This window comes from Adiantum capillus-veneris, chromosome 8 (assembly GCF_014529385.1).
Source record: "Adiantum capillus-veneris isolate H3 chromosome 8, ASM1452938v2, whole genome shotgun sequence".
Classification (NCBI taxonomy): Eukaryota; Viridiplantae; Streptophyta; class Polypodiopsida; order Polypodiales; family Pteridaceae; genus Adiantum; species Adiantum capillus-veneris.
The window spans coordinates 26,060,972-26,088,952 of record NC_140938.1 but is presented as its reverse complement, the minus strand read 5'-3'; the positions used below and the strand labels follow the sequence as shown (position 1 = coordinate 26,088,952).

Below are 27,981 nucleotides of genomic sequence, written 5' to 3'. Positions count from 1 at the left end.
TAAAAAGACCAAAAGGAACGACGAATACCACGCATTTTGTCGGATTCCGCCTGCACCATCGTCATCAGCATCACCTAAACCCCGTGGGTTTCAATAACTGTCTGTATCACGAGAGGAGGGGAAGAAGCTATGGCGTCATCTCTCATTTCTCGTATGCATTCTTCGTCTTCTGCTCCATCATCTTTCCAGACCTCTCAGAAGCTTCGGTACCCAGCTGTCAAGCAGCTGTCCCATTCTTCAACCCCCCTGTCAGGTAGTATTTTGGGAGTAGGACAGGTCCAATGCAAGCTCATAAGTGCTTTGTGGCTTTCTTGATTCAGAAAGCGAGCTTTTTTGGTTACCATTGTCGTAGATACACTGTGGTTTACTGGTTAAGTGAGACTGTCGTGTGGCTGCAGGATTTCCTTCTCAGATTAGTGGAGTCCATGGAAGCAAGTACGGGAGTTTTACGTCAGAGAAGGCCCTTCCGATGTACTCTTTTGCATTGAAGTATGGTAACTTACTTGATAATCTAATCGAGTTTCAACCTTTTAGGGATTTGTCCATGACATGTTTTATGTTGTCATAACAATGATCTTTGTGCAGGAGTAATCAGTTTGTTTGCAAGGCAGATGCTAATGTCTTAGGAGATACAGGACGCGGTCCTCCTGAAGCGGTCGCGGGCCCTAGCCAGTTTGAGAGAGTGGTTGAGCTTCTTACAACATTGTTTCCTGTTTGGGTGAGATTCTGAATTGTGCTATATGCAGGTGCTCTAGTGGCTGGATGCTTATGAAATTGTATGGATGTTGGTATATACTCACAGGTCATCTTAGGGACAGTCATCGGCATTTTCAGACCATCCGCGGTATTTTTTTTTTTGTTGATATTTCTTGTCTACTTCTATCACAGGTGAATTGAATATAGTTAAAGATTACTGCTTGTTGCTTTAAAAACCATTTTGTGTGTGATTGGATCAGATACATATGAGTTATCTTTCAAACCCAAATGTTTAAACAGGGTTCTGCAACACCTAGTTGGAGATTCCTGTGTTGTATGCGATTTAAGAAAGTTGTGTCATGCACATGTCTCTTCTAAAGCTTTGGGCAGATGTTTTGTATACTGAATGCAACAGCTTATGCGAATAGTGCTGCCTCGGTTTTCTTGCAGGTAACATGGTTAGAGACAGACCTTTTCACGGTCTGTTTAGGTTTTTTGATGCTCTCTATGGGTTTAACCCTCACATTTGAGGATTTTAGAAGATGTCTACGCAATCCATGGACGGTAAACACTTTTTCATGCCTTCTTGTCCAAGCCCACAATTAACGTTTAGTGGCTTATTCATGGTTGCCACTTGCAGGTGGGCATTGGATTTTTGGCTCAGTACATTGTTAAACCTGTACTTGGATTCTTGATAGCTCTGGTGAGATAGCTGTTAAGAGCTACATATCAAGTCCTGGTGATGTACTAATTGTTTACTGATGTGAATGTGTGATCATCTCAGTCCTTGAAGCTGTCTGCTCCTCTAGCGACTGGTCTCATTTTGGTCTCCTGCTGTCCTGGAGGGCAAGCATCCAATGTGGCAACATATATTTCCAAAGGCAATGTCGCATTGTCTGTGCTCATGACCACGTAAGCAAAACTGTGTGTTCTGGTGTTTTATCTTTTGCTGGAAGCTAGACTCTGCTGCTTTGGAGCCATGCTGAAGCTTTTGGCATTTATTATGTATGCTAAGTTGATGGTTTTAATTTTTGTGCTATTAATCTGTTGTATTTAGAACAAACATAAAAAATTGTTTCTTTGGGCTTGAGAGAAATATATGTGGGGGTGGTGCTGTGATGTGGCCAAGGATTTGAGAGTTGTATGTGTTAGAATTTGTCACCTCTTTGGCAGGTTTTGGTGGAGTTGCTAGTGTCCAATATCTTCGAGGGGCTGATCTTAGGGAGTGAGGGCTGTTTTGTGGCTGTGCCCGGCCTATGGGGGGTAGTTTGCTCATTTTGGGCCCACCGTGTATTGTTTGAGGTGTCATGTAGGTTGTCTCTTGGTGGCCCTAGGTCTCGAGCAGTTTATTCCGGCTGGTGCCACTGATGTCCACTTACGGGTGAGGTTTTGTTTTCTCCCAGATTTTGCCTATAGTTTTTGCCCATATTTTCTTGGTCATGGGGTTTTGGGGTAGGTTGACAGTCTTGTTATTTCCCTTTGTAGGGAGGGGCCATTGGTCTTCCTTGCATTTTGGCTGGTAGAGCCCTTGTGGCGAATCAGGTACTTCTTGCGACAGCTTGGTTCACTACATCATGCATGACTCTTCACTATGGAATCATGGCACATTTGCAGCGCCTAGTGCACAACTATTTGTGGAGTAGTTTTGATGGATCTATTGACACATGGCCCCGAGTTCATTGGGACACAATTATATTGCCTAGCGAGGACGGAGGCTTGGGGATTATCGATCCAGTGATGTAGAGCAAGGCATTACTTGCCAAGATCGTAGTATGCGGATTTTTTCCTAGGGCTGAGCCTTGGAAACAATTTCTATACCGGGCTTTGTCACGTGCCTCTCCTCGGTTTGGGTCTATAGATAGTGCCAGAGCTTGGCATCCGACCATCAGATTCATCTTTATAGATGCTCCTTTGGATATGTCTCATTTGTTACTCTTTATGTGCTACTTGTTGAGGATTTGAAAGAATTTGTGCTTTGTTTTGATTTAACATCCACCTTCTCGTGTGGAGGAGGTAGCAAGGAAGCACTTGTTTAGAATGTATATGTGGTAGATTCAGAGTGATGTCAGCTCGGAGAGAGGACACCCATTGATTGGGCTAGATGGGATTATGGTCCAGTAGCTTCCTTAAAGTGTTGGTTGGATGCTTCATTGGTTGGTGCATGGGTCATTGGTGTGACCTATGGGATCTGTAGAGGGGTTGCTGCCCGTATGAGGGAGATCGATGAGGCTATTCCATAGTTACTTGAAACAGGAAATCAGAACGAGGAACGACAATGGGCATAGCCGTTGGTCGGATGCTTCATTGGTTGGTGCACGGGTCATTGGTGTGACCTATGGGATCTGTAGAGGGGTTGCTGCCCGTATGAGAGAGATTGATGAGGCTATTCCATAGTTACGCGGAACGGGAAACCAGAATGGGGAATGACAACGGGCATGAAATGCCGTTCCCTGTTACGGATACTCACGTTTGAAACACGGAGCAGGAATTTAGAATGGGATTGGAGACTTGAAAATGGCCATTCCTTGTAATTATGGGCTATTCCTACTGACTGGCATGGTTACATTGGGGGATAGCGTGTTTCACCTCTTCAGTAGGGTTGGTGGGTGTATTTTGACCCTAACTCTAGACATCCAATTGTTGTGCAGCGACTTTGGTGTTTGGCATTGTGTGGACAAGTAATCATCGCAGTCTTATCTGATAAACTTACAGGTTCCGATCGAGTGGCCCAAAGAGGGTTAGGCCTAAAAACTAAATCCTCCCAAGTTACAAAACCTACCGAGGGGCCTAAAACTGATTCAAAAATTAAAGCAGGCCCACAATTGCGTAGAGTTGATGACGTGGCTGTCTGTACGGATTGGCCCGCTATTTGTGGTGCGAATTGCGGAAGGGTAGGCTGACGTGGCAACGTGTACGAACAAGCCACTGGGTGCTTGCTTTTGGATAGGATGCTTTTAAACTTGTAACTTTTCATTGTAATTGCTTTTGGACAAGCCAGGGGGCTTTATAAGTTTGCCTAGGGCCTCACTCTTGGCAGATTAGCCTGGGAGCATTGCGAGAGAGAGGACCCTCAGACATTGTACTTTGCGAAGCTTAATAATAAAGAAATACCGAGAAGGAGCGCGAGTCATTGGGGCCGGTGCATCTCGAGATAGAACTCTGCTGTTGCGTGTCGAGACTCGACTCTCCTCCTCTCTCTCTCTCTCTCTCTCTCTTTTTACTGAAAAAACCTGCAATTTTCTACTACTGTGCAATAGCTTCCATGGTTGCCCAATCTGTGTGCCCTGCAGTCCCACCTCTTCGTAATCTTGTATTTGAGCTTGTGTGGGGGTGAATTAGGGTTTCCCTTTATCAAAATGGTGTGTGTGGGCTTCAACTTAGAAGCTCTTAAATCTCTGGAAAATTAGAAAACCGTCGCCATGAAGTTGGAAGCTCGAGCATTCCCTTCAATTGTTTGATGTTCGGACTATGTAATTGGGGGCGGGCTACATGATACCATGAAAGAGGTTTGGGTTTTGATTGAGATTTGTGCTTGTATGAGCATTGAGTTTTTCATGGGTGAAACTTTAGTGTTTTTAAATGGATTTTTAAAGTGAAATTGAATGTGATTTGGTGATCCTCTCATCATAATCTGTAAGGCGCAGTGGAAGCGAATGTTGAACTTTGCTCAAGATGAGTGCTCCGAATTGTGCTCAAGGTTCCTTTCACTTACGGAAGGGAGAGCCTTCCGTTCCTTTTATGAGAGAGTGCAATGAACACAAACAAAGAGATGAACACTATGAATGAAGGTACTGAGACTGAGAGATAGAGAGAGAAGAATACGACACCAGAATGTTGTCAAACCCTCCTCCGAAGGCCCCACCTATGAAAAGGGATCACATAAAGACGGTGAATAAAATACAGGAAAGCATCACGAATGAAACACTCAAACAATGCGTGCTGACTAATCATTCGAACTCAGAATACTTCTTGTGGGGGTTCTTTGGACCTTGACTCGAGAGCCAAGATCGGTTCTTTGTGATTGATCGTATCTACAACGAGGTTAGCTTCGCTAGAAAAAGCATCAACTAAACCATCATCCTTGTGAACAATCACATCATTATCCTGCAAATCATCATGCAATTCATCATGCTTGTCATTATCATGCAAATCATGTGTGTCATGCTGTGGAAAAGAAGAGACTGAGAGAGTCTCCTTTTTCTGATTGTGTTCAATTTGCGCTTGCACACTAGAAGAGAGTCGGAATAACTCTTGCATGTGTTGGGCTCTCTGTGCTTCATGCTCTTCGCGCTTGCGATCCAATTATGCTATTCTTTCTTCGGCCGCTAAGCATGCTTGCTCGCGCTCACGCTCTATGACTGCCATTCTTTTTTTGTATTTACGCTCTATGGCTGCCATTCGTTCTGCTTGTCTTGCTTCGTGCTCGCGCTCCAAGGCGGCGCATTGCGCATCTTGTTGTAACTTTTCCCTGTCCATCATCGTCTTGACTTTGCAAAGCCTCCATAGGATTTGGTACAATCCATGGCGTAGATGGGGAAGGGGGAGGGTCGGAAAAACCTCCTGGTGGGGAAAATTTTTCTTCACCTTCTTCATGCTCATCACCTTCATGCAAAGTATCCATCCCGCTTCGGGTGATGACCATACACTGAGATCTTTGGTTCTGAAGTTCACGAGGAACTTGGGTTCTTGAGGTTCTTGAGTTCTTGGGGGTCTTGAGGGTCTCGAGACTCGAGGTTCTTCTTTAGCTTGCAATCTGTGTTAGAGAAGGATCTTCACCCGAGCTCTTCTCTTTTCAGCGGGCGCACCCCTTGGCGGGCGTGCGCTCACACCAAGGTTGCTTTTTCCCACCTCACGTCGATTGGCCGGCCGCTAAGTGCATTGTCCGCTCTCAATGAGTGAAAAGAGAGACAAGGGGAGGTTGGACACGCCCTTCTTTCTTGGGTTTCCTATCACTCTTCAAAAACACGATTAGGAATCGACACGCCCAAGAGGACTTGGGTTACGTGCGACCGCAACAAGCAAAAAAAATTATGTGGTTCTTTCCTTGAGTGATACAGAACACTGCCAAAGCTCTGATACCAATGTGAGGTGCAGCAGAAGTGAATGTTGAACTTTGCTCAAGATGAGTGCTCCGAACTGTGCTCAAGGTTCCTTTCACTTACGGAAGGGAGAGCCTTCTGTTCCTTTAATGAGAGAGTGCAATGAACGCAAACAAAGTGGTGAACACTATGAATGAAGGTACTGAGACCGAGAGATAGAGAGAGAAGAATACGGCACCAGAATGTTGTCAAACCCTCCTCCGAAGGCCCCACTCTCTATGGCGAGAGCGGTCTATCATTGATTGCACAAATCTCTACAATGCAATGGACTTGCCGACGATGAGGACGACGACGAGACGGGCTGAAATCTGAAAACGCCAATGACTGAAATCTGCAAATCTTTATCTGCTGAATTCTGACTCTATGTCGGTGACGATGTCAATGGTGACGATGTGACGACACGCTGAAAACACAGATGCTGAAATCTGCGTTTTCTGGGCTGAAACTGCAAACTTCGATGGATTTAACCGTGCGGCGAGGATCTGTTTGCGGGAAGGTGAGATCTACAAGGTTTGGGGATTCTACTGCGGAGTCTTGATGCTGAAAACTGAAAACGCTGATGCTAAGTGAGGTTCTGTCGCGATGAATCTGCAAAACACAGGGTTGCTCTGCTGATCCAAAAATGCTAGGCTGAATTCTGTCTTGCTGATGCAAATCTGCTAACGCTAGGGGATCTGTTGATCTCCCATGCAAAAACGCCAGCGCTTCTGTAGTTGAAAAACGCTAGGCCTTGTGTGTAATAGACTTGGACACTCCAAGTCAAGAATCAATCGCGATAGCACCAAATAACCACTTCAAACAATTTACAGATCACAATAGATTTGCACTGGCCCGACGGACTTCCGTGCCTAGAGATATTGGCCCCAAAGACTGGCGGCCCTTTCGGTATTTCTTTTTGTATTAATCAGTTCAAAGTACAAGAGAGTGGGTCGGGTTTCACTCTCAGACTCTGCGTCTAGATGCTCTGAGAAGTGAATGCCCAAACCACTTATTTAAAGTTACAAGGGATGCTCAAAAGCAGAGCCTCAAAAGCTTTCAAAATCAAAAGCAAGTGTTCTCTCTCACAAGCTCTCTCTCTGCGTGGCTTTTAATAATAAAAGCAAGTAATCCTCTTCTCTCTCTCTCTCTCTCTCTCTCTCTCTCTCTCTCTCTCTCTCTCTCTCTCTCTCTCTCTTGCCAAGAGTAGAGAAAAAGCTGAGATTTGCGTCGCTCAAAAATAAATAAATAAATAAATTTTTTTCCACCTCCGCGATTTTCAGAAATTAGGGTTTCTGGCAAAAATTAGGATTTACAGGAATTTTAGGGCTTTTGACAGAAATTAGGGTTTCTGATGTCGGTAGCCAGGTCATCACTTTGTGACATACCCCCCTCTTGAAAGCATTGTAATCGACCGCGATTACGCTTGCAAAACCGACAAAAGCCATAAACCGTCTTAGCAGACATTGATTGTTAGTACCTACGTACTAGGGACACACATCTAACACATGTACCAAATCGACAGTCACATCACAGGACATCACATGACATTCAGCATTCATTTGGATCTTAGACCATGATTTATCGGCAATGTAGCTAGCAATCACATCTAGGTCCAATCGGGACCTCATCGATGTCCGATTGACTAACCCCTATTGCAACCATGTCTATTCGAGATCAATCAGACTAAAATGCTGCAGTCATTTCGTCTATCAGTTCCTGCACTCAAAAGAAGTCAAGAACAAATCACTATCATTATTAGGAATTCCATTTCATAAAGTCATCCAGCAGAATACTGTCAGCTCTCAGTATCCCTGAAGCTCAAAGAGACATCAATGACTTTAGTATCAAAATCAAGGCATCTGTTGACAAAGGAGCGGAGTAACTCCCCTCTTGTGCATCCCACTGCACCAGATCTTTGGCCAAGCTGAATTTCCGGGTTCCGTTTGGAGTAGACTATGCGAAACCAAATCATCGAGGTAAAGTTTCACGATCCGAGGAGTATCTGCTAGATCCTCCTCCTCCATCCTCTTCACATCAAGTGCAGGATAGTTCTTGAACTTAACCAAGAACCGCCTTCGGACTTTACCTTTAGTCTTCGTATCCTTATGTGTCAAAATCTGTTCAGGAACAAGGATCTCCTCGTTTTCTTCCACTTCGGGTTGCTCATCAGGCTCCCCATCATCAAACACATCACCCTTAAAAAGTTTCAAGAGACTCACATGGAAGGCATTGTGAATCCTCCAAGTATCTGGCAGTTTCAATCGGAAGGAGACATCATTTATCTTTTCAGTGATCTGGAAAGGTCCGTATTATCGCATACTAAGCTTTGAAAAAAGCCTCTCCTTTCTCTTTTTCTTTTGTAGGCGTGCCTTCTCAAAATCTAAGAGCACCTAATTATCCTCCTCCTATTTCATGTCGCGACGATGGCGATCCACTGCCTTTTTTTGTCGTTCTTGAGAGTTCTGCAAAGTCTCGCGAACCTTGGCAAAAGCCGTATCCAAATCTCGCGTATATTCATCCGCTTCAAAGATCTTATCTTTCGTGCTTAGGAAGGGTGGAACCTTCGCAACACCTTCAACAATCTCAAATGGCGCCTTCCCCGTCGAAGAGTGTATCGTGTTATTGTAGGCAAATTCCACCAAAGGTAAGTACTTTTCCCATTGAGTCTTCTGATCAGAGATATAAGACTTCAATAAATCTAGAACCACTGAATTTGCAATCTCAGATTGCCCATCAATTTGCGGGTGGAACGATGACGAGAACTGCAACCGCGTACCAATGTTCTCCCAAATTGCCTTCCAAAACAAACTCGTGAATCTGGGGTCTCTGTCGGAGACAATCGTCTCAGGCATGCCATGTAATCTGAAGATCTGGGCCACATACAGTCTCGCTAAGTGATCCGGCTTGACTGTTTTCTTCACTGGAATGAAATGAGCCTGTTTGCTAAATCTGTCAATAACAGTCTAGATACCATCGTGACCACTCCGTGTTCTCGGGAGATCAAAAACGAAATCCATCGCAATACTTTTCCAGGGGCGGGTGGGTATGGGTAAAGGCTGTAACAATCCCTGTGCCTTATGCCTGTCAAACTTGACCTTCTGGCATACTAAGCATCTGCGCACAAACTCTTCCACATCCTTTTTGAGTCTCGGCCAAAAGAAGTATCTCTCTACCCCCTTCATGGTGGTAGCAATGCCGTGGTGACCCGTAAAAGGTGGACAATGGCATTCAGTCATAACCTTTTCCCTCAACTGCTGTGTAACGCATAACATAGTCTTTTTCATCAAGTAGCCTTCCCGAAGGGAGTATCTAGCTACTGTCTCCCCATCCCATATCCGTGTGAAAATATCTGCAAAATCTGTATCTGTGGCATACTGATCGACCATATCCTCGAAGCTCCTATGATGTATCGTGGAAATAGCCAGAACCAACAGCTTTCGCGACAAAGCATCTGCCACCACATTCTTCTGTCCTTGCACATGGACAATCTGGAAGTGAAACTGTGACAAGATGTTCGCCCACCGCATCTGCTTTTCCGAAAGCTGCTTCTGTGATAAGAAGTAGCGCAAACTCTTATGGTCTGTAAAGACAGTAAAATCCCCTCCGAGTAGGTAATGCCGCCACTGAGTAAGAGATGGATAACCGCCAAAAGCTCTTTCTCATAAATCTGTGCTGTTATCTCCGGCCTAGAGAACAATCGGCCATCGTAAGCAATGACATGGCCTTCTTGCATCAAGATTCAAGACCGCACCCAAACTACGACCACAAGCATCACAATATACTTCAAATGACTTCTTCAAGTCCGGCAAAGTCAAAACTTGTCTTGTAGTCAATTTCTCTTTCAAGGTCCGAAAGGAACTCCTTTCTGTGTCAAGATATGCAAAGGGGAAGCAACCTATGCAAACTTTTGTATGAATCGCCTGTAGTACGAATAGAGTCCCAAGAAGCTTCTAACTTCATGGACATTCTTCAAATTGGGCCAATCACGGATAGTCTCTATCTAGGTCGGGTCCATTTGCACTCCAGCTGCTGAGACAATGTGTCCCAAAAAGTGTATCTCTGGTAGGAAAAATTCACTTTTCTTTGCATTAATCACTAACTTGTGATCTCGTAATGCTTGAAAGTCTGAAGCAGATGATCTCTGTGTTCTGCCTCATTCTTGGAGAAAACAATGATGTCGTCAAAGAAAGTGCCAACAAATAGACTGTACTCTTGAAAAATCCTGTCCATCATCCGGTTAAATGTCGCAGGAGCATTGGTTAAGCCAAAAGGCATCACCAAAAACTCAAATAACCCAAAAGTAGTCTGAAAGGTTGTCTTGTAGACGTCTCCCGGCGCGATTCAGATCTGATGATATCCACTCTTCAAGTCAATCCTGCTAAAGCACGAGGATCTCTGTAACCTGTCGAGTATATCATCAATCCTAGGAATCGAAAATCTATTCTTGATGGTGATTTTGTTGAGAGCTCTATAATCGATGCACATCCTCCAAGATCCGTCTTTCTTCAAAACCAACAACATTGGAGAGCAATACGGTGAAGTACTGGCTGGACAAGACCCTTTTCCAAGAGGTCTTTCACTTGGTTCATAATTTCTTCATTCTGTGCTCGGCTCACACGGTAAGGTGGCGGTAAGGTGGCCGGTTCGATGGTGTGCTTCCAGGTATCAGATCAATGGTATGATCTTCAAGACGAGCAGGGGGTAACCCTCCTGGAAGGCCCTCTGAGAAGCAATCGGCATGAGAGTGGAGAAAATCTTGGCGTTCTTTATCAAGTTTAGACATATTTGTCCTATCCTTACCGCTCAATTCTTTCATAAAGATCAAGTAAACAAACAGACTGGATTTCATTAATTTTGAAATGGCCGAAGCCGATACAATAGGGATAGACTTGCCCTTCAGTTTTATATCAAGTACAATTGTTCTGCCCTTTTCTGCAGTCAAAGTCGCTTTTCTCGCCCGATAATCGACCGCGGCGTTGTTCTTGTGGTACCAAGGAATCCCTAAGAGAACATCACAACCCTCCAAAGGCATTATGAAGAAGTCCTCATGCCCCAAATACCCCTGACAATGCAACCGAAGTTTGCCAATGACAGGTTTAATGGCTACGTCCCTGTCGGGTGCCGCTAGAACTGCCTCTGCAAGTGGTCCCATCCGATCGGGAGTAATCTCGAGCCGCGCCGCCAATTCCGGTGAAATGAAGTTGGCCTTGGCTCCTCCATCAAAGAAAATCAGGGCCTCTTGATCTTTCATTTTGCCCCAAGCTCAGCAAAGTTCTGTACTCTCATCCATGTGTCGAGATCGGTACCCACACAATCTGGAACTAGTCCTGTTTTCATCTTGTTATTTCGTCCACGTTCCTCAGCTGCTCTCGAACTCTCAGGCCTGTTGTCGTCCATATCATTCTGTTCTTTCTGTGCCTTTTTAGGTCACTTCGCGGAGATGTGTCCATGTTCCCCGCATCCAAAGCACTTCCCCTCTTTGATGAATCGAGCTCGCTCCTTAGGAGTAAGCTTGGGTCGTGCATCCTTTTTCTCTGGGTTGCTCTTTTTCTTTCTACTTTCATTTCCAGAAGTCTGTTCGGCTCGTTGTGTCATGTTCTCATCTGTGGGGTAAGTCAGACTGCTAGAGTGAATGGCAAAGCCCCGCTTCGCATGACTCATCAACTCCTGAATAGAAGTTGACTTCTGTTCCAAGCAGTGATCTCGGATCTCTGTAGGTAGACCCAAGGTGAACCGCTCAATCTGTTCTCTGAACGTGATCTTCTTGAATGAAGAGGCGGGTAGAAAAGAGCTCCAAAATCTTTCACAATAAGCATTGATTGTATCTTTCTTGGTCATCTGAAGATGGTTCCAAGCAGCTCGTATATCTCGTTCATACTCTTGCGTCAACTAAGAAGAAATAAAAAGCTTTTTGAATTTCAGCCATTTAACTGGCGCTGTCTTGTTTAAAAGAAGCGTGGACCACCAAGTATGAGCATCCCCCTTAAGGTAAGAGGTAGCTCTCCGAATCTTGGAGTGCTCTGAATAGCGTCCTCCCACGAAAGCAATGTCAAACTGTTGTATAAAAGACAAAGCCTTCGAAGCATCTGAGTATCCTGAAAAAGTATCAAACTTGATCGAGTGGCCACCTTCCTTAAACACTCGGACTTTCTTGCTTTTATCTTCGAGAAAGTCATACTGGTTGGCTTTGTAAAAATTCTTCTTGTTCGCATAGAAGTTTCCATCATCAGAATCTGAGCTGTCTGTAGACGAGTCCTCAGTAGAACTGTCAGGCTCTGGGCGAGATTTAGCCTTCTTTGCCTTTTTCTTGCCCTTTCCGAAGCTTGGTTTCTTGCTTCGCTTTTTACCTTTTCTGTCTTCTTCGCTCGAATCTGAAGAGCTAGAAGAACTTTCAGAAGAAGAAGAAGAAGAACTTGGTACTCCTTCAAATCTAACACGCTTCTTCTGTTTCTTTGCCTTGTCAAAAGTCGACTGACGACCCAAATATCCTGGGAAGTCAGTGCTTTTCTTTTGCTTTTTGCCGTGCTTTTTGGCTTTCTTTTGCGCGTCAAAAAGCTGAGTAATCCGTGCATCAACCACCTCTTGTAATTCCTTCTCTGAATACTGTTTGTGATCAGAAGGTTTCTTGAGAGCGGGTTTTAGTTGGTATAGTGGTTTTTTGCCACTGTGCATGGACTTCCTGAAAGGAAGTCTCGCTCATATATTTTGCCAATTTCGGATCCTTTGCAAAACTGAGCATCATCTTTGTTGCATCGCCAATCAATTGACGACGCTTCATCTCTCTGTGCTCCGCTTGAGTAGGCCGAGGGGGGCCATACTCTCTGTCAGAATCTTCGTTGTGATCCCTGCCCGCATCTCCAGATGCAGAGGGAGTCGATTGATCCTTGCGTGAAGCCATAGGTGCCGTGGAAAAAAAATTGGGGATTGGATTTCCCGTAGAAGAGAAATCGGCCGTGCTCTGATACCACTATAACAGACTTGGACACTCCAAGTCAGGAATCAATCGCGACAGCACCAAATAACCACTTCAAACAATTCACAGATCACAATAGATTTGCACTCGCCCGGCGGAGTTCCGTGCCTAGAGATATTGGCCCCAAAGACTGGTGCCCCTTTCGATATTTCTTTTTGTATTAATCAGTTCAAAGTACAAGAGAGTGGGTCGGGTTTCACTCTCAGACTCTGCGTCCAGATGCTTTGAGAAATGAATGCCCAAACCACTTATTTAAAGTTACAAGGGATGCCCAAAAGCAGAGCCCCAAAAGCTTTCAAAATCAAAAGCAAGTATTCTCTCTCACAAGCTCTCTCTCTCTCTCTCTCTCTCTCTCTCTCTCTCTCTCTCTCTCTCTCTGTGTGTGGCTTTTAATAATAAAAGCAAGTAATCCTTCTCTCTCTCTCTCTCTCTTGCCAAGAGTAGAGAAAAAGTTGAGATTTGCGTCGCTCCAAAAAAAAAAAAAAAAACCACCTCCACAATTTCCAAAAATCAGGGTTTTTGGCAGAAATTAGGGTTTCTGTCGTCGGTAGCCACATCATCACTTTGTGACACCTTGCAAATGCAAAAACACTAGGTTTGCTGATGGGGGGAGTGTTCCCGAGAAGGTGCCTGTTGAACAGATGTTCCTGCTGTCTCTTTTGCCAGAAAGTGCTAGCACTAGTTTTCTTATGTACTTGCTTATCAAAATTGCCCTACCTAGTTCCCAACGAAAGTCACTTGAAAATAATAAGTGAAAATTGGCTAAAATAGGGAAAATAGGTCTATGCACTGTAAAAATGCTCTTGATGGGTTCCGATGGTAATTTGATGATCATGATGTGTGCAACCAGAGGATATGCATCTACTCTAAGTGTCTGGACATGCACGGTCTGCGAACAAACTCACAAAGGTGCGAGATCACTTCCTAAGCTAGGCTAACTGGCTGAACTGAACCCATGTCATGAAGTAGCTTGTCCACGTACACATAGGGTGAAACCGGCCTGTTTAATCCAAAAAGGGCGGTAGACCTTAGACTTAAACCTTATTTGCTTTCACCCATTTAATTTGTCGCCCACTTTACCTGTACTTTCAAGACACAACAAAAGGGGAAAGGGATACAGGCTGCTAGATTGCACCTGTATGAGAAGACCGACACCAGATTGGCCCCTAAATTAGGCGCCCCTTTCGGTATTTCTTTATTCTATAACAGAGGGAATAAAAGCTGTGGTTCCCTACAAGCTGCCCTGTACAACCTTGGCTGGATTTCAACTGTTTTGGCTTGATATCGGCAGCATAACTGTACTAGGACCCTTCACAGTCAGTATTCCCATGCATTGGATGACTTTCCCGACGCATACGGACACTTTGCAAAACCTGGCGAGAATCTGCAGCACGCTGAATTCTCTGTTTTCTGCCCCGAAAATGCGCCAGATCACATGTGTAGCGGTCCCCTTGCGTCCCCGAACCTCCTGGGGTTATTAGGGTCCGTTTAGGGCCAAAACCCTAAACCTGCAAAAATACACAGCAGGCTGTAATTCACTGTTTCGGGCTCCGTTTTGCGTGCCGGTCGCATCCGTAGCAAGTCCTCGAGCTCCCTACAGGCATAACATACTGCCATAGGGGAGAGAGAGGGTAGTGCGTAGCGTGTAGGGCATCACTCCTGGCACCGCACTGCACATAAGAGGGAAAGGAAGCACTCCATAGCTCTTAACTTGTGTGACAAAATGCAAGTGAAGGCCTCTCCCAACTTAAAATTCAGCGCCCATTTTTTTGCATGAGGCAGGTTCATGAAAAACTGCCACTTTGGCGCATTTACAAGCATTTTCCCGTTTCGGGTTCGTCGCTTAAAAATATCATGACCGGTTGCCCAGTTGACTTCGCGGTAGAGTTGTAAAATGTTCCCCTAGTCATACCGGAGGTAATGACGCGAACACATTTTTCGGCCCAAAATAGGAGTTCCCTAATTTTAGGAGATGTTGCCATTGTATCTTTCTAGGTCATCTGACCCCCTTTGTACACTGCAGCCACACCCAGAACTGAAATGTAGCCTCTGTAGCAAAGGATTCCACTTTGGCTAGTCAATGACCCCACTTTGGCTAACCATAGTCCTTGTCTAACCTTAGTGCTCTCTTGCCCCCAGGCTTGGACTCCCTTTGAACAGTTCCACACTAGCTATGCAATGCAGGGCAGTTAGATTTCCTGAGGGGTGTTTCCAAAAAGTGAAAAATAAATAAATAATAGGAAAGAAATCAACAAAAAGGATAGATAGTAGTCACACGTTGGTGACATAGGGTTAGATGTGCACGTGACATAATCTCAACTTCGAAAACAAGCAAATTCCAAGAACGATAGGAAAGAGGGTTTGTGACTTTGCTGTCACGAACGCTCTTAGATTTTCAGTCACCCTTAGAAAGAGGGTTGGTGATTTTACATAAACGCTTTTTCTTAAAGTGTTTGTGACTCTCATCATGAACTCTCATAGCCAGAGGTCTTGCACCTTCCCAGCTAGACCGCACACATTCTGACACCGTGGTACGACGATTTTTTACTAGCCGCTTTTGAGAACATATGTCAGATTCCGAATATCCCAGTAAAAATAGCTTTTCTAGAACTGCCAATGCAGTTTTGGTTGCTGGACATGTTAAAACAAACGGGTTCTATCTTTGACATACCATTTATGCACTCAGTGCAAATCCAAATATCTATGCTATCTATAAAGGTGGCTACTATCGCTTCTACAGTTTTTCGAGATACTATCACTTTTGAATGGAAAGGGGTGCACAGGTAGACCAAACCAGTCCGTGCACACACATTCATATATGCACGCACGCACACACAATTATAGGCTTGGATAGTCCAAGTGAGAAATCAATAGCAACACACGAACAAAATCTGGACAATCTTTGGAGAGAGAGAGAGAGAGAGAGAGAGAGAGAGAGAGAGAGAGAGAGAGAGAGAGAGAGAACCAATCAACCTTGGCAATGAATAACTGAATGTGTATACAGTGGAGGCAAGGGGTTGCTTATATAGCACCCTCAGTAAATTGCCCTACCCAAGACTTTGACAAATAAGTAAAATAAATACGTAAAAGCCAAACTAAATAATGGGATCACATTGGGGAGTTCACTTGAGATGCCTAAACTTTAACACCCTCTGTGCAGGTCATAGTGGACATCAATAGTGAGACCAAGTCGATGAAGAAGCTACCATGGACACCCCAGCACCGGTCGGGATACTGGATACACCTCGGTGTTGCTCTCCTCAACTTTGTACCTGAAAGTAATACCATCTTGAGCATCGGTTGCCTTTGTAGAAACTTTGAATTGTAGACCATACTACGTCCAATAATCCCCATTCGTGAACTGTGAACATATCACGTCCAAAATATAAAACTCCAAGATAATGAACGGTTGGAACACATCCTGTCCATAATCTGACGAGCAACAATGAATTGGCTAGCCCATCCATAGTGTTTTAGACGTCTGATTGGTTCCCTGCCAGATGCATGTGCATTGAACTCCGACCTACGGGTCCAAACACCAATAACTTGAACTCCAACACAAGGGTCCAAATTAATTATAGGGAGCATGTGATTGCCCCTCTCTGCCACTCACAAGCCTCTCTCTGGCTGAAGCTAGTGGTGACACTTGTCATTTGACTAGAAATAGGGAGCATGTGATTGTCCCTCTCTGCCACTCACAAGCCTCTCTCTGGCTGAAGCTAGTGGTGACACCTGTCATTTGACTAGAAATCTGACATCGAGGCCACTGTGGCCACTACCACGAGTGCCATGCCGATCTCCTCTATCAAATCTTTCTTACCGTAATGCAGCGGAATGAATGTTGAACTTTGCTCAAGATTCCTTTTACTTATGGAAGGGAGAGCCTTCCGTTCTTAATGAGAGAGTGCAACGGACACAAACAAAGTGAATGGACACTGTGAATGGAAATGCATGAGAGTGAGAGATAGAGAAGAGAATACGACACCGGAGACGTTGTAAAACCCTCCTCCAAGGGCCCCACTCTCGATGGCGATAGTGGTCTACTATTGATTGCACAATCTGGTACAATGGCTGAATGCAAATCTAAGGCTATGTGGATGTCGACGGAGTGGATGACGAGGACGATGCTAAGGCTGAAAAACTGAGTGCTTCGACTCTGTCTAGGGCTGAATTCTACTGCGTCAAAACCGCCGTTGTACTGCTGTCCAAAAACGCTAGGTATGCTTAAATCTGCTGATGCAAAAACGCCACGTGCAGGTCCTTTAAACGCTGCTGAAAACTGATGCGGTGCTGCTATGTTTGGCTGAAATCTGGTGCTTCAAAACGTTGTAGAGGGCAGCCCAAAAACGCTGGTTGATGTTGCCAAAACGCCTGTTATATGTTGTTGAAAAACGCTGGCTGTGCTTGTCAAAAATGCTGGTCCATGCTGCTCTTTGACGCGCTGATTTGCTGGATCTGGAAACGCTATGCTGCTGAGGCTATGGCGATGAGGCTAATGGCTGAAAACGCTAGGGGGAGTGTGGTGTAGGTCGCGGGTCTTGCTGGGGGAAAATTGCCACCAAGAAGGGGGAGTCTTGCTTGAGAGAGAGAGGGGGAACCTGCTGCCCTTGGCCTGTGTTCTCCTTGCTCTTTTGCCAAATAGTGCTAGCCTAGGTTTGCTTATATATTATCTTACCCAAATTGCCCTACTCAGTTCCCAACAAAAGTCACTTAAAATAATAAGTGAAAAATGTCAAAAATAGGGAAAATAGGTTTAATGCACTGGAAAATGTTCCTGATGGATTCTGTTGGTAATGCTGATGATCATGTTGTGTGCAACCAAAGGATATGCATCTACTCTAAGTGCTTGGGCATGTACGGTCTGCGAACAGACTCACAAAAGTGCCAGAACACTTCCTAAGCTAGACTGTCTGGACCCTTGTCATGCTGTAGCTTGTCCACAGACACATAGGGTTGGATGTATCACGTGACATCCCTCCTATTCAAAGTGAGGTACTGGTACTGAACTGTATGGCGTCGAGAGAGATCGCCAATAGCATCCGGAATCCTAGAAGGGACTCTTCATCGGCCCACTCTGATGTGTGGGTTGTGCTGTACTTGAACTTCAATGCTTGCTTCTTTGGGCCGCATCGAAAGCGACACAAAGTCTTCTGTGCCTCCTTCGATGCTTCAACTTCGTCTGGAGTCATGCTTCTTTCTTCTTCAAGAATCTCCATGGTTGAAAATTCCTGAAACCACCTTTAACACAAAAACATGAACATACCTATTCCATGTAAAGTGATTGGAAAAAATCTTGTCTTTCTCAAAGACTGTGCATGCAATGTAGATGAACAAAGAGACGGAGTGCCAAACCATTCATTACACACACGCAAATAATGAGATCGAATCTTTCTCTTCTGATCTAAAGCAATGAACTATGGCAATTCACAACGGAAATGCCGATGCTTGGTGCTCATACTTTCATGTGCTCTTGCTACAACTGTGTCGTGCTAAGGAAGAGACATGAAATGTGACTTCCTTGAATGCATACTTTTCAGCTTCTCATGAACAATCTGTATACACTCGTGCTCATTCATGAGTAAAACGTGCTCAATGTACAATATGTCATGCCTAGGAAAAGGGATCTCATAAAGACGAACGATCACGAATGAAACACTCGAACAATGCATGCTGACGAATAATACGAACACATAGTACTTCCTGTAAAGGTTCTTTGGACCTAGGCTTGAGAGCCAAGATCGGTTCTTCGTGTTTGATCGAATTTGCTTGGGGGTTTGCTGTTGATCTCGACTCGAAAGCCAAGATCGATTCTTCGTGATCGATCGAATGTGCAACGAGGTTAGCTTCGCTAGAAAAAACATCAACTAAACCATCATCCTGGTGAACAATCACGTCTTGATCATACAAATCATCATGCTTGTGAGAAATCACATCTTGATCATGCAAATCATCATGCTTGTCATTGGCATCCAAATCATCATGCTCATCATTATCATTCAAGTCATCATGCTTATCATTATGCAAATCCTGTGTATCATGCTTTGGAGAAGACGAGACCGAGAGAGTCTCCTTCTCCTGAATCCGTTCAATCTTCGCTTGCACTAGAAATGAGAGAGGGAGAATGAACAATTGGCTCTCCACGAATGACAATGGGAGAGTCACTTTTGGCATTGAAAGTGAACGTATTTTCCGCCCAATCAATGAGAGGGTTATGCTCACGAAACCATCGAATGCCCAAAATCATATCACATCCTAAGAAAGGAGAGAGAAAAAATTTTCTACGGAAAGCAGCCCGTTGAACTGTAAAGAACACATCGAGGCACTTCTTCGGTGATGAGAGAGTCCATACCGGGAGCAAAGCCAGAGACCTTGAGAGGAGATTTCTGACTAACCTCTAGGCGGGCTCTCTCAACAAGAGAGGGACTAATCACATCATGCATACTGCTTGGGTCAAACAATATGACAAAACGCTGCCCCGTCATATGACCATAACATTTAATGAGAGACTCATCAATGGGAGGGTCATGAGAAACTTGGGGCACACTCGTGTGGTCATTAATTGCATTGACAGAGGAAGTGGGTTCTGTGGATTCTTTAGATTCATTCGATTCAAGCTTAGGATATGTTCTTTTTATGTGACCCTTAATGTGACAATGAAAACAACGGCCTTCCTTAGAATAAGTGCTTTGCTCTTCCCACGTGATGTATCCTCCTAAAATTCCTTTTCATCTGGAGTGAGCATAGGTTTAGAAATTGTGTTAGCCTTACCCTTAGGTTCATTTTGAGAGTTCTTTTCTGAGAGACTGTTGGAAGATTGGTTAGAAGAGTTATCATTCTTACCATTCTTACCGTTCTTACCATTCTGAGGGTTCTGAGAGGTACTTGTCGAAGTCTTGTTCTCCTTAGGCTTTCCCTTGTTGTGCTTCATCTCCTGTGCGAGAGCAATCGCTATCGCCTTGTTGAGATCGATTGGATCGAGCACCTGGACATCATACTTGATATACTCGTCCAATCCATAAAGGAATGCCTCTTTGCGCTCATCATCCGACTTGCGTAATTGGGTACCTAGCTGCAAAACACGATATAACTAGCATACCATTTTGCTTGAGAGCGTGCAAGCAATCGTCCTTCAATCGTGCGAGGTATTTGAGGTGGCATAAATCGCGCCTTGAGCTTGTCTTGGAAATCAGTCCAATTGAAGGAAAGAGGCGTGAATTCGTCGGCTTCCTCTAGGTGCGCGGCTAACTGTGCCTCTTGCCATGCATGGTACCAATTGATGGCATCACCGGCAAGGTACATAGCTGCCGTCAAAACCTTGCTATTTCTTGTCTTCTTATTTGTCGCAAAATAAGCATTAAATTGATGCGACCAAGATGAATAACCGTAGCATCCATCTTACCATCATACTTACTGAAAGTCAACTTCTCTGTGACTGGGTTGTTGGAGTCCGAATCGCGGCTTGCACCACTTGAGGAATTATCAATATCTTTGGCTGGTTCTGACTTCAAGGCAAGAACCTGCCGAACCAATTCTTGTGTGCGTAGGTCTCTCTGAGCCTCACGATCTGCCTCAAAGGCAGCTTGTCTTGCTTCGGCGTCCTCTTTTCTTTGTGCTTTCCTTTCTTTTCGTGCATCGCGCTTGCGTTCCAAAGTAATGCGAGTCGTTTCTTGTTGTGCCAGTGCAATGCGACTCGCTTCTTGTTGTTGTGCCAACGCAACGCGATCCGCTTCTTGTTGTGCCATCATGTCCATCATTGATTTCACCAAAGCCTCCATAGGGTTTGGTGCAATCCCTGGCGTAGATGGTGAAGGGGGAGGGTCAGGAAAACCTCCATGGTGTGGAAATTCTTCTTCCTACTTTCATGCCCATCACCTCCATGCGAAGTATCCATTCCGCTTCGGGTGATGACCATGCACTGTGATCTTTGGTTCTTAAGTTCACGAGGAACTTGGGTTCTAACTTCTTATGGGTCTTGGGTTCTTGGGTTCTTGAGGGTTTTCTTTCGCTTGCAATCTGTGTTAGAGAAGGATCTTCTCTTCACCCGAGTTCTGCTCTTTTCCGCGGGCGCACCCATTGGTGGCCTTGCGCTCACACCAAGGTTGCTTTTTTCCACCTCACGTCGATTGGCTGGCCGCTAAGTGCACGGTCCGCTCTCAATGAGTGAAAAGAGGCACAAGGGGAGGCTGGACAAGCCCTTCTTTCCTGGGATTCCTGTCACTCTTCAAAAAACACGATTAGGAATCGACACGCCCAAGTGAACTTAGGTTACGTGCGACCGCAACAAGCAATTTTTTTTTTTTATGGTTCTTTCCTTGAATGATACAGAACACTCCCAAAGCTCTGATACCAATGTAAGGTGCAGCGGAATGAATGTTGAACTTTGCTCAAGATGAGTGCTCCGGACTGTGCTCAAGGTTCCTTTTACTTATGGAAGGGAGAGCCTTCCGTTCTTAATGAGAGTGCAATGGACACAAACAAAGTGAATGGAAACTGTGAATGGAAATGCATGAGAGTGAGAGATAGAGAAGAGAATACGACACTAGAGACGTTGTAAAACCCTCCTCCAAGGGCTCCACTCTTGATGGCGAGAGTGGTCTACTATTGATTGCACAATTTGGTACAATGGCTGAATGCAAATCTAAGGCTATGTGGATGTCGACGGAGTGGATGACGAGGACGATGCTAAGGCTGAAAAACTGAGTGCTTCGACTCTGTCTAGGGCTGAATTCTACTGCGTCAAAACCGCCGTTGTACTGCTGTCCAAAAACGCTAGGTATGCTTAAATCTGCTGATGCAAAAACGCCACGTGCAGGTCCTTTAAACGCTGCTGAAAACTGATGCGGTGCTGCTATGTTTGGCTGAAATCTGGTGCTTCAAAACGTTGTAGAGGGCAGCCCAAAAACACTGGTTGATGTTGCCAAAACGCCTGTTATATGTTGTTGAAAAACGCTAGCTGTACTTGTCAAAAGCGCCAGTCCATGCTGCTCTTTGACGCGCTGATTTGCTGGATCTGGAAATGCTATGCTGCTGAGGCTATGGCGATGAGGCTAATGGCTGAAAACGCTAGGGGGAGTGTGGTGTAGGTCGCGGGTCTTGCTGGGGGAAAATTGCCACCAAGAAGGGGGAGTCTTGCTTGAGAGAGAGGGGGAACCTGCTGCCCTTGGCCTGTGTTCTCCTTGCTCTTTTGCCAAATAGTGCTAGCCTAGGTTTGCTTATATATTATCTTACCCAAATTGCCCTACTCAGTTCCCAACAAAAGTCACTTAAAATAATAAGTGAAAAATGTCAAAAATAGGGAAAATAGGTTTAATGCACTGGAAAATGTTCCTGATGGATTTTGTTGGTAATGCTGATGATCATGTTGTGTGCAACCAGAGGATATGCATCTACTCTAAGTGCTTGGGCATGTACGGTCTGCGAACAGACTCACAAAAGTGCCAGAACACTTCCTAAACTAGACTGACTGGACCCTTGTCATGCTGTAGCTTTTCCATGGACACATAGGGTTGGATGTATCACGTGACACGTAATCTCTGTCCAGCTTGCCTTTGACCTTGTTTATCTGTGAGTTCTTGCTTTTGCCTTTGGCTTCACAATCTCGAGCCAAACAAAGCGCCGAATCACAATAATAACAACTGTGGTCGTTCCTCTCGGGTACCGAGGCAGCTAACTGAGTACTGGTATTGCCATCCGTGTCCATTTGACCTCTGCCGTTGTCCTCTACCGAACTCCTCCATTTGCTTTTGACTTCACGAACTTGAGCCAAACAAATTTCCGGGTTGCTTGAGAACTGGGCCGGTGTCCAAGCCGCTAAATGGATGGTTGACGATTGTTATCCATAGCTTTTGGTTGTCTTTGGTTGATGTCGTTGGGCATGCTCGAGCAAGGGGAGGCCATGTTGAAGGTACGGGATTTGAAGATAACTCCTTCTCGCACTCCAAAAGGTGTACCCCACAAATCCAAGCCGTTTCGCCAAATTTTCCCTCTCTTGAGCTCCAAGATACTCGCCTCCATGAGGTCGCTAGATTGGCACCAAGACACTCCCCAAGGTCGTCATCAAGCCGATTAAATTCCCAAGCCATGCCTTTGGTCGTCATTGTTGTAAGAGGCCAAGCCTATGCCAAAACAATATCCTCAAAAACAACTTTGAATGGCTCTCCCCTGCCAGCGTTTCAAAAAGCTCATAGTGTATTCCTCAAAACTTCCTCCCTTCATGCAGCATTTCAAAATGCAGGGACAAGCCCTAGGCATCACCAAGGGTGCTGCAGTGTAGTGTTTCAAAACGCTGGAAACATAGGGGGAGCTGCCGACAACGGCTTTTCAAAACGCGCAGAGGCAGGCTGCGTCACAACAGGGGGTGAAAAAGGCTGCTTCAGTGACGACGTTTTAAAATGCAGAGAACAGGGGGAGTGGGACAGGCAGGTGAATGTGGCGTTTTGAAATGCAGGGGCACGAGAGGGTGGCAACGACCAGTAGGTTCTCAAATGCACCTTCTCCACGGGTTGCTCCTCCACACCAAGGGCTTCAAGGATATCTTCACTCTGATACCATGTCAAAGTCGACGATGCGGAAGCGCAGAGAGAGAGAGAGAGAGAGAGAGAGAGAGAGAGAGAGAGAGAGAGAGAGAGAGACTCTTGAACCAATCAACCTTGGCAATGAATAACTGAATGTGTATACAATGGAGGCAAGGCCCTACCCAAGACTTTGACAAATAAGTAAAATAAATACTTAAAAGCCAAACTAAATAATGGGATCACATTTGGCAGTTCACTTGAGATGCCTAATCTTTAACAATGCACTGGCCCTAAAGACTAGCGCCCCTTTCGGTATTTCTTTATTATTGCTTCGAAAAGGTACAACTCCCAAGGGTCCAAGTTCCAACTCTCTCCGAGACACTGCTCTAGATGCCCTTAGAAGAGGGGCTCTCTGGGCACTCATAAACTTACAAGGGATGCCCAAAAAGAAAGTCCCAAACGTATCTGATCCAAAAGCACTTACACCCAAAAGCTCTAAGCCAAAAGGCTTGTGCAAAAACTGCCAAAATCAAGAGCACAATTCGCGGAAATTTGTACTGCAGAGCCTCGTCATCTTGTTAGCACAATTTACGAAAATCGCCGCTAGATTTCAAGCTTTTGATGATTTCGGTTTAGGCCCCTCAACCCGTGCTCATAAGTTGGTAGGGAGTTAGGATTTTTAATCCCTAACCCCTTATGCCCCTTGACCCATCTTCTGGGTTCAATTCCTTGTCCTCTTGGCCAGTTCTTTCCAGTTGGGCATGCCACGTCACCCAATTGTGATACACACCTTCACGGGTTTCGAGAGGTTATTGGTTTTTGGGTTGGAAAAGTTTTATCTGTCAAGGTTTTCTCTCTTCTGTGATATTGTGCCATCATTGACTATATCAGAGAAGCTGGAAGAGAAGATTGTTGACCTTGTGGAAGTTCTCTCTCGCAAAGGCATCGTCAGCCCCCTTGCTGGATGCACCTACGATCGTGTCAACATTTGCGAGTGGCTGAAGTGTACTCTAGCCGCTTTGGGTGAAGGCATAGTGGAGGACAACATCCTACTGATTAGAGGCACTTTCATTGCCATTTTCTTATCACAGGAGCTTGCCTCTTGGGCTGTCGGCTGCACTCCTCTCGGCTTCAAGAACAGATTGGTTTTTCTGCAGTAGTGGTGCGAAGATTTACATTAGCTGCTTTCGAAAACAAACGTCAGGTCCCAAAGTGTTCTGTAAATGTAGCTTTTCTAGAGTTGCCTGCACAGTTTTGGTTGCGAGACATGTTGAGGGAGATGGGTTTTATCTTTGGCATACCATTCATTTGTTCAGTAGTACATATCCAAATATCTGTGCCATCTATGAAGGTGGCTACCAGCGGTCCGCCCCTTCCAGTTTCTTTCTAGATACCATCACTTTTGAGTGGAAAGGGGTGTTACACTCCAAGAGAATTGTGGTTACGAGCTGACCGAACCAGTGCCTTAGATGTCATAAGATGGGGCATCTGGTGAGGGATTGCACTAGAGGGTGAAGGCAGAGACAAACTGGTCGCAGGAGAAGATATCCCGAATAGCCACAATAGAGTTATGCACAATAGCAGGGCCCTGCGCAACAACATGATAGAGATGAGAGGGGTCAGAGTCAGCAGCAGCAACAAAGCTCTCAGCAGCAGCACATTGTTGATTAGAGAGAGAGACAGAGACAGGCAGGTAGATAGGTACAGGCACAACCTATCCTTGTTTACAGATGGGTAATGAGAGAGAGGTTGGAAGATGCGGAGCAGTCCCAAACAAACCTCCCGACAAACCTCCTAACTCCTGAGGTGAGGTTACCAGACCAAGATCGAGAGGAGTTTCCATAGTAGTTGGATAGACATGAGGACCAAAGTCGATGGCAGGTGAGGAGCAGCCTGAGTTGCCCTAGTTCAACAGGCTTTGGATCTCTTGAAGATTCAATCGCAGGTGTTGCTCTCAGTAGGCACTATTGAGGGGAACAGGAGAGCAAATCTTCTCAGTTTGTAGAGGATTTTGACTATTGAGCAGGTTTTGCATCAACTGCAAATGTTTTGTTATTTGTGATCTTGCTTGCACAGTTTTGGGAGATTTCCAGATGTCTCTTTGAGGATGGGCTGTGTCGACATGTTTTTCCTGTAGTGGTCAGGAACACGTCACATTTTCCTCGGTCGAGAGAGAGAGCTCCCATTATCAGATTCAGAGTGCAGGTTTACATGAGGACTCTGTTTGGAGGAGGAAGGTTGTTCATGATACCATGCGGAAGCAGACAATGGTTGAGGCGAACTAGTTTTTGGATATCAGACAGTTTGCACATTTGTTTGAGAGACAATTAAGGGAGGCCTTGGGGAAGTTGGTTTGGTCAAAGAGATGTGCATCTTGGTACCTTTCCTTAGCTTTTGTGATGGACGATGAGTGGGTTCATCCTGTCTCTCTGACAGTTTGGGTACATCATCATGAAATGCTAAGAGTGGATGTGGATGATTTTGGAGGCACGGCTTAGTGGCTTAGCGAGGTTTTACAGCGGATGCTTTATACCCGTAAGATACACACATACATATGTAGTTATATGTTTGTATGTATGCATGTGTATATCTGTATATATATATATATACAAAGAGAGAAAATACCTTAAATGACAGCCCTCCTGAAAGCTGTGAGCGTATGACTTGTTACACCCACAGTAGCCATGATTCACTCATGGAACCTTGCTGCAATCTCAGGACTTTGAGCAGTAGTGTCCTTAAAGGTATTGTTTATCAAACTAAAGCTTCAAAGCTCAAAGTAGGTAGGGAATTCTTGCTTTATGTGTTAATGTCATCTTCTCCTTCTTGCTGATAATGCATAGCTGTTGATATTGTGTTTGTTTCAAACTATGATTATTAAGACGAGATGCTAATGTTTCAAGGCTGTTTGCATGTGTGTTTGAGATGTCATTTTGGTGTGTCTAGTCGACAGTGTTTGAGGTGTAGTCTTGTTGTGTCTCATGAGAAATCAGTGATCACATGCTTTGAAAAAAGCATGTTTGATGAGAATTTGGGATGGAGGTTTGTTTTGTCTTATGCCATCTTTAACTCTGACTAAAGAAACTGGACAATTTTTCTTTGATGCTGCTGCATTACTGTTTTGAGATGCTGTCTTACCATGATCATATTGGTTCTTTATCATTTTCTATACTCAGACAGCCTATGCTGGCAAAGATATACTGATCTGGTGGTTTTTTAGCATTTTCGTTTGCTCTCAATGGGTAGCCAAGAAGGCTGTTAGTCCCCTTTTCTGATGTGCATGATCAATTCTTGCAGCTGCAGTATAGTATGGGTTTGGGTGGTTCACAAAGTGGGTGTCCTGTACTCTCTTGTTATATTTGAAAGTATTCCATGTTTGCAGTTGCTCAACAATTGGCGCTATCATAATGACTCCCTTGCTGACCAAAGTTTTAGCAGGGCAGCTAGTACCTGTTGATGCAGCTGTGAGTACTATCACCTTAACCGATGTAGTTTACTTAGATTTAGTTTGTTTTTGTTCAAAAGTGTGCGTTCTCAGATAACACCTTCTCTACAGGGCTTGGCTCTTAGCACATTTCAAGTGGTTCTTGTACCCACAGTCGTTGGAGGTTGGTTAGTTTGCCTGCAATGCTGTCTTGCTGTAGTAGATATCTCTGTATATCTTTTTGTAGCAGATATCCTGCAACTGTTTTGAATTTTGTTTGAATATATTTTCTGTTTTCTTTGGGTAGTTTTGGCTCACGAGTATTTTCCAAAGGTCACAGAGAAACTGACTGCTGTGACTCCTTTGGTTGGAGTGATTCTGACAACTCTCTTATGTGCGAGCCCGGTGAGGCATCTGCCTCAGTTTGTGCACTACTGTCTAGTCACTAAAGTCATGAAACCAACAGCCAAATTATTGTTGCACACCGTACCTTTAATTGACTACTGCATTCATTTGACGCTTTTTTGGTTGGTGTGTATCTGCGAAGATTGGGCAAGTTGCAGATGTTCTTAAAGCCCAAGGTGGACAGCTCATTCTTCCAGTGGCTATCCTCCATGCAGCAGCATTTTTTCTAGGCTATGTAATGTCGAAATTTTGCCAGTTTGGAGAATCAACTTCTCGGACAATCTCTATTGAGTGTGGCATGCAGGTAAGAGTTTTTGTTGTTTTAGACAGTCTGCGTGTAGTCTTAATAAGCCTCTACTAATATTACTATATGGTTTGCAATTAATCCAGAGCTCGGCTCTTGGCTTTCTTTTGGCACAAAAGCATTTTACCAACCCGCTGGTGGCTGTTCCTTCAGCTGTTAGTGTTGTCTTCATGGCGGTAGGACTGCTGTTTTCTGAAAGACTGCTGATTTGATATGTGACCACCTTGTTTATTGACCTCTCATTCTAAACGGTTTTGGCTTTGTCGTGTTTCTGGTCTTGTTTCAGCTTGGAGGAAGTGCACTTGCTGTATTGTGGAGAAACCGACCCATACCTCTTGATGACAAGGATGATTTCAAGGAGTGAAAAGTTGCACTTATCTTTGTGTCTGAATACTCGAAAGCTAGACTAGGGCTCTGAGTCATAAATGAAGTGTAGGAGACGTGCTCATCTGTTTCAAGTGTATTCTAGGCAGGGAGAACGTGCTGTCGATTTTCCGAGCGGGCAAGAGTGGATGTGGGTATATGCTTTTGTCCTCATGTATGGATTTTTAGGCATACGTATAATCAAAGGCTTCATTGTGATTAAA

The 27,981-nt window shown here is 44.7% G+C and overlaps 1 protein-coding gene across 1 annotated transcript; it reads left to right on the top strand.

Moving 5' to 3' along the window:
• BASS2 (Sodium Bile acid symporter family) lies at positions 1–27,981 on the top strand. The gene is made up of 13 exons (XM_086517693.1): positions 1–253; positions 399–489; positions 586–718; positions 803–844; positions 1,147–1,260; positions 1,337–1,399; positions 1,481–1,608; positions 26,644–26,725; positions 26,818–26,869; positions 26,993–27,090; positions 27,233–27,394; positions 27,481–27,570; positions 27,681–27,981. Exons 1-13 carry the CDS (start codon positions 130–132, stop codon positions 27,756–27,758), a joined length of 1,257 nt encoding a protein of 418 aa, XP_086373819.1. The 5' UTR covers positions 1–129; the 3' UTR covers positions 27,759–27,981.

Bases quoted from the DNA above. Each gene is read 5' to 3' on its own strand.
- BASS2 (XM_086517693.1), top strand. From the start codon at position 130: ATGGCGTCATCTCTCATTTCTCGTATGCATTCTTCGTCTTCTGCTCCA. The intron at 845-1,146 runs GTATTTTTTTTT...GTTTTCTTGCAG, and splicing joins GCATTTTCAGACCATCCGCG to GTAACATGGTTAGAGACAGA. The intron at 27,091-27,232 runs GTGAGGCATCTG...GTATCTGCGAAG, and splicing joins CTCTCTTATGTGCGAGCCCG to ATTGGGCAAGTTGCAGATGT.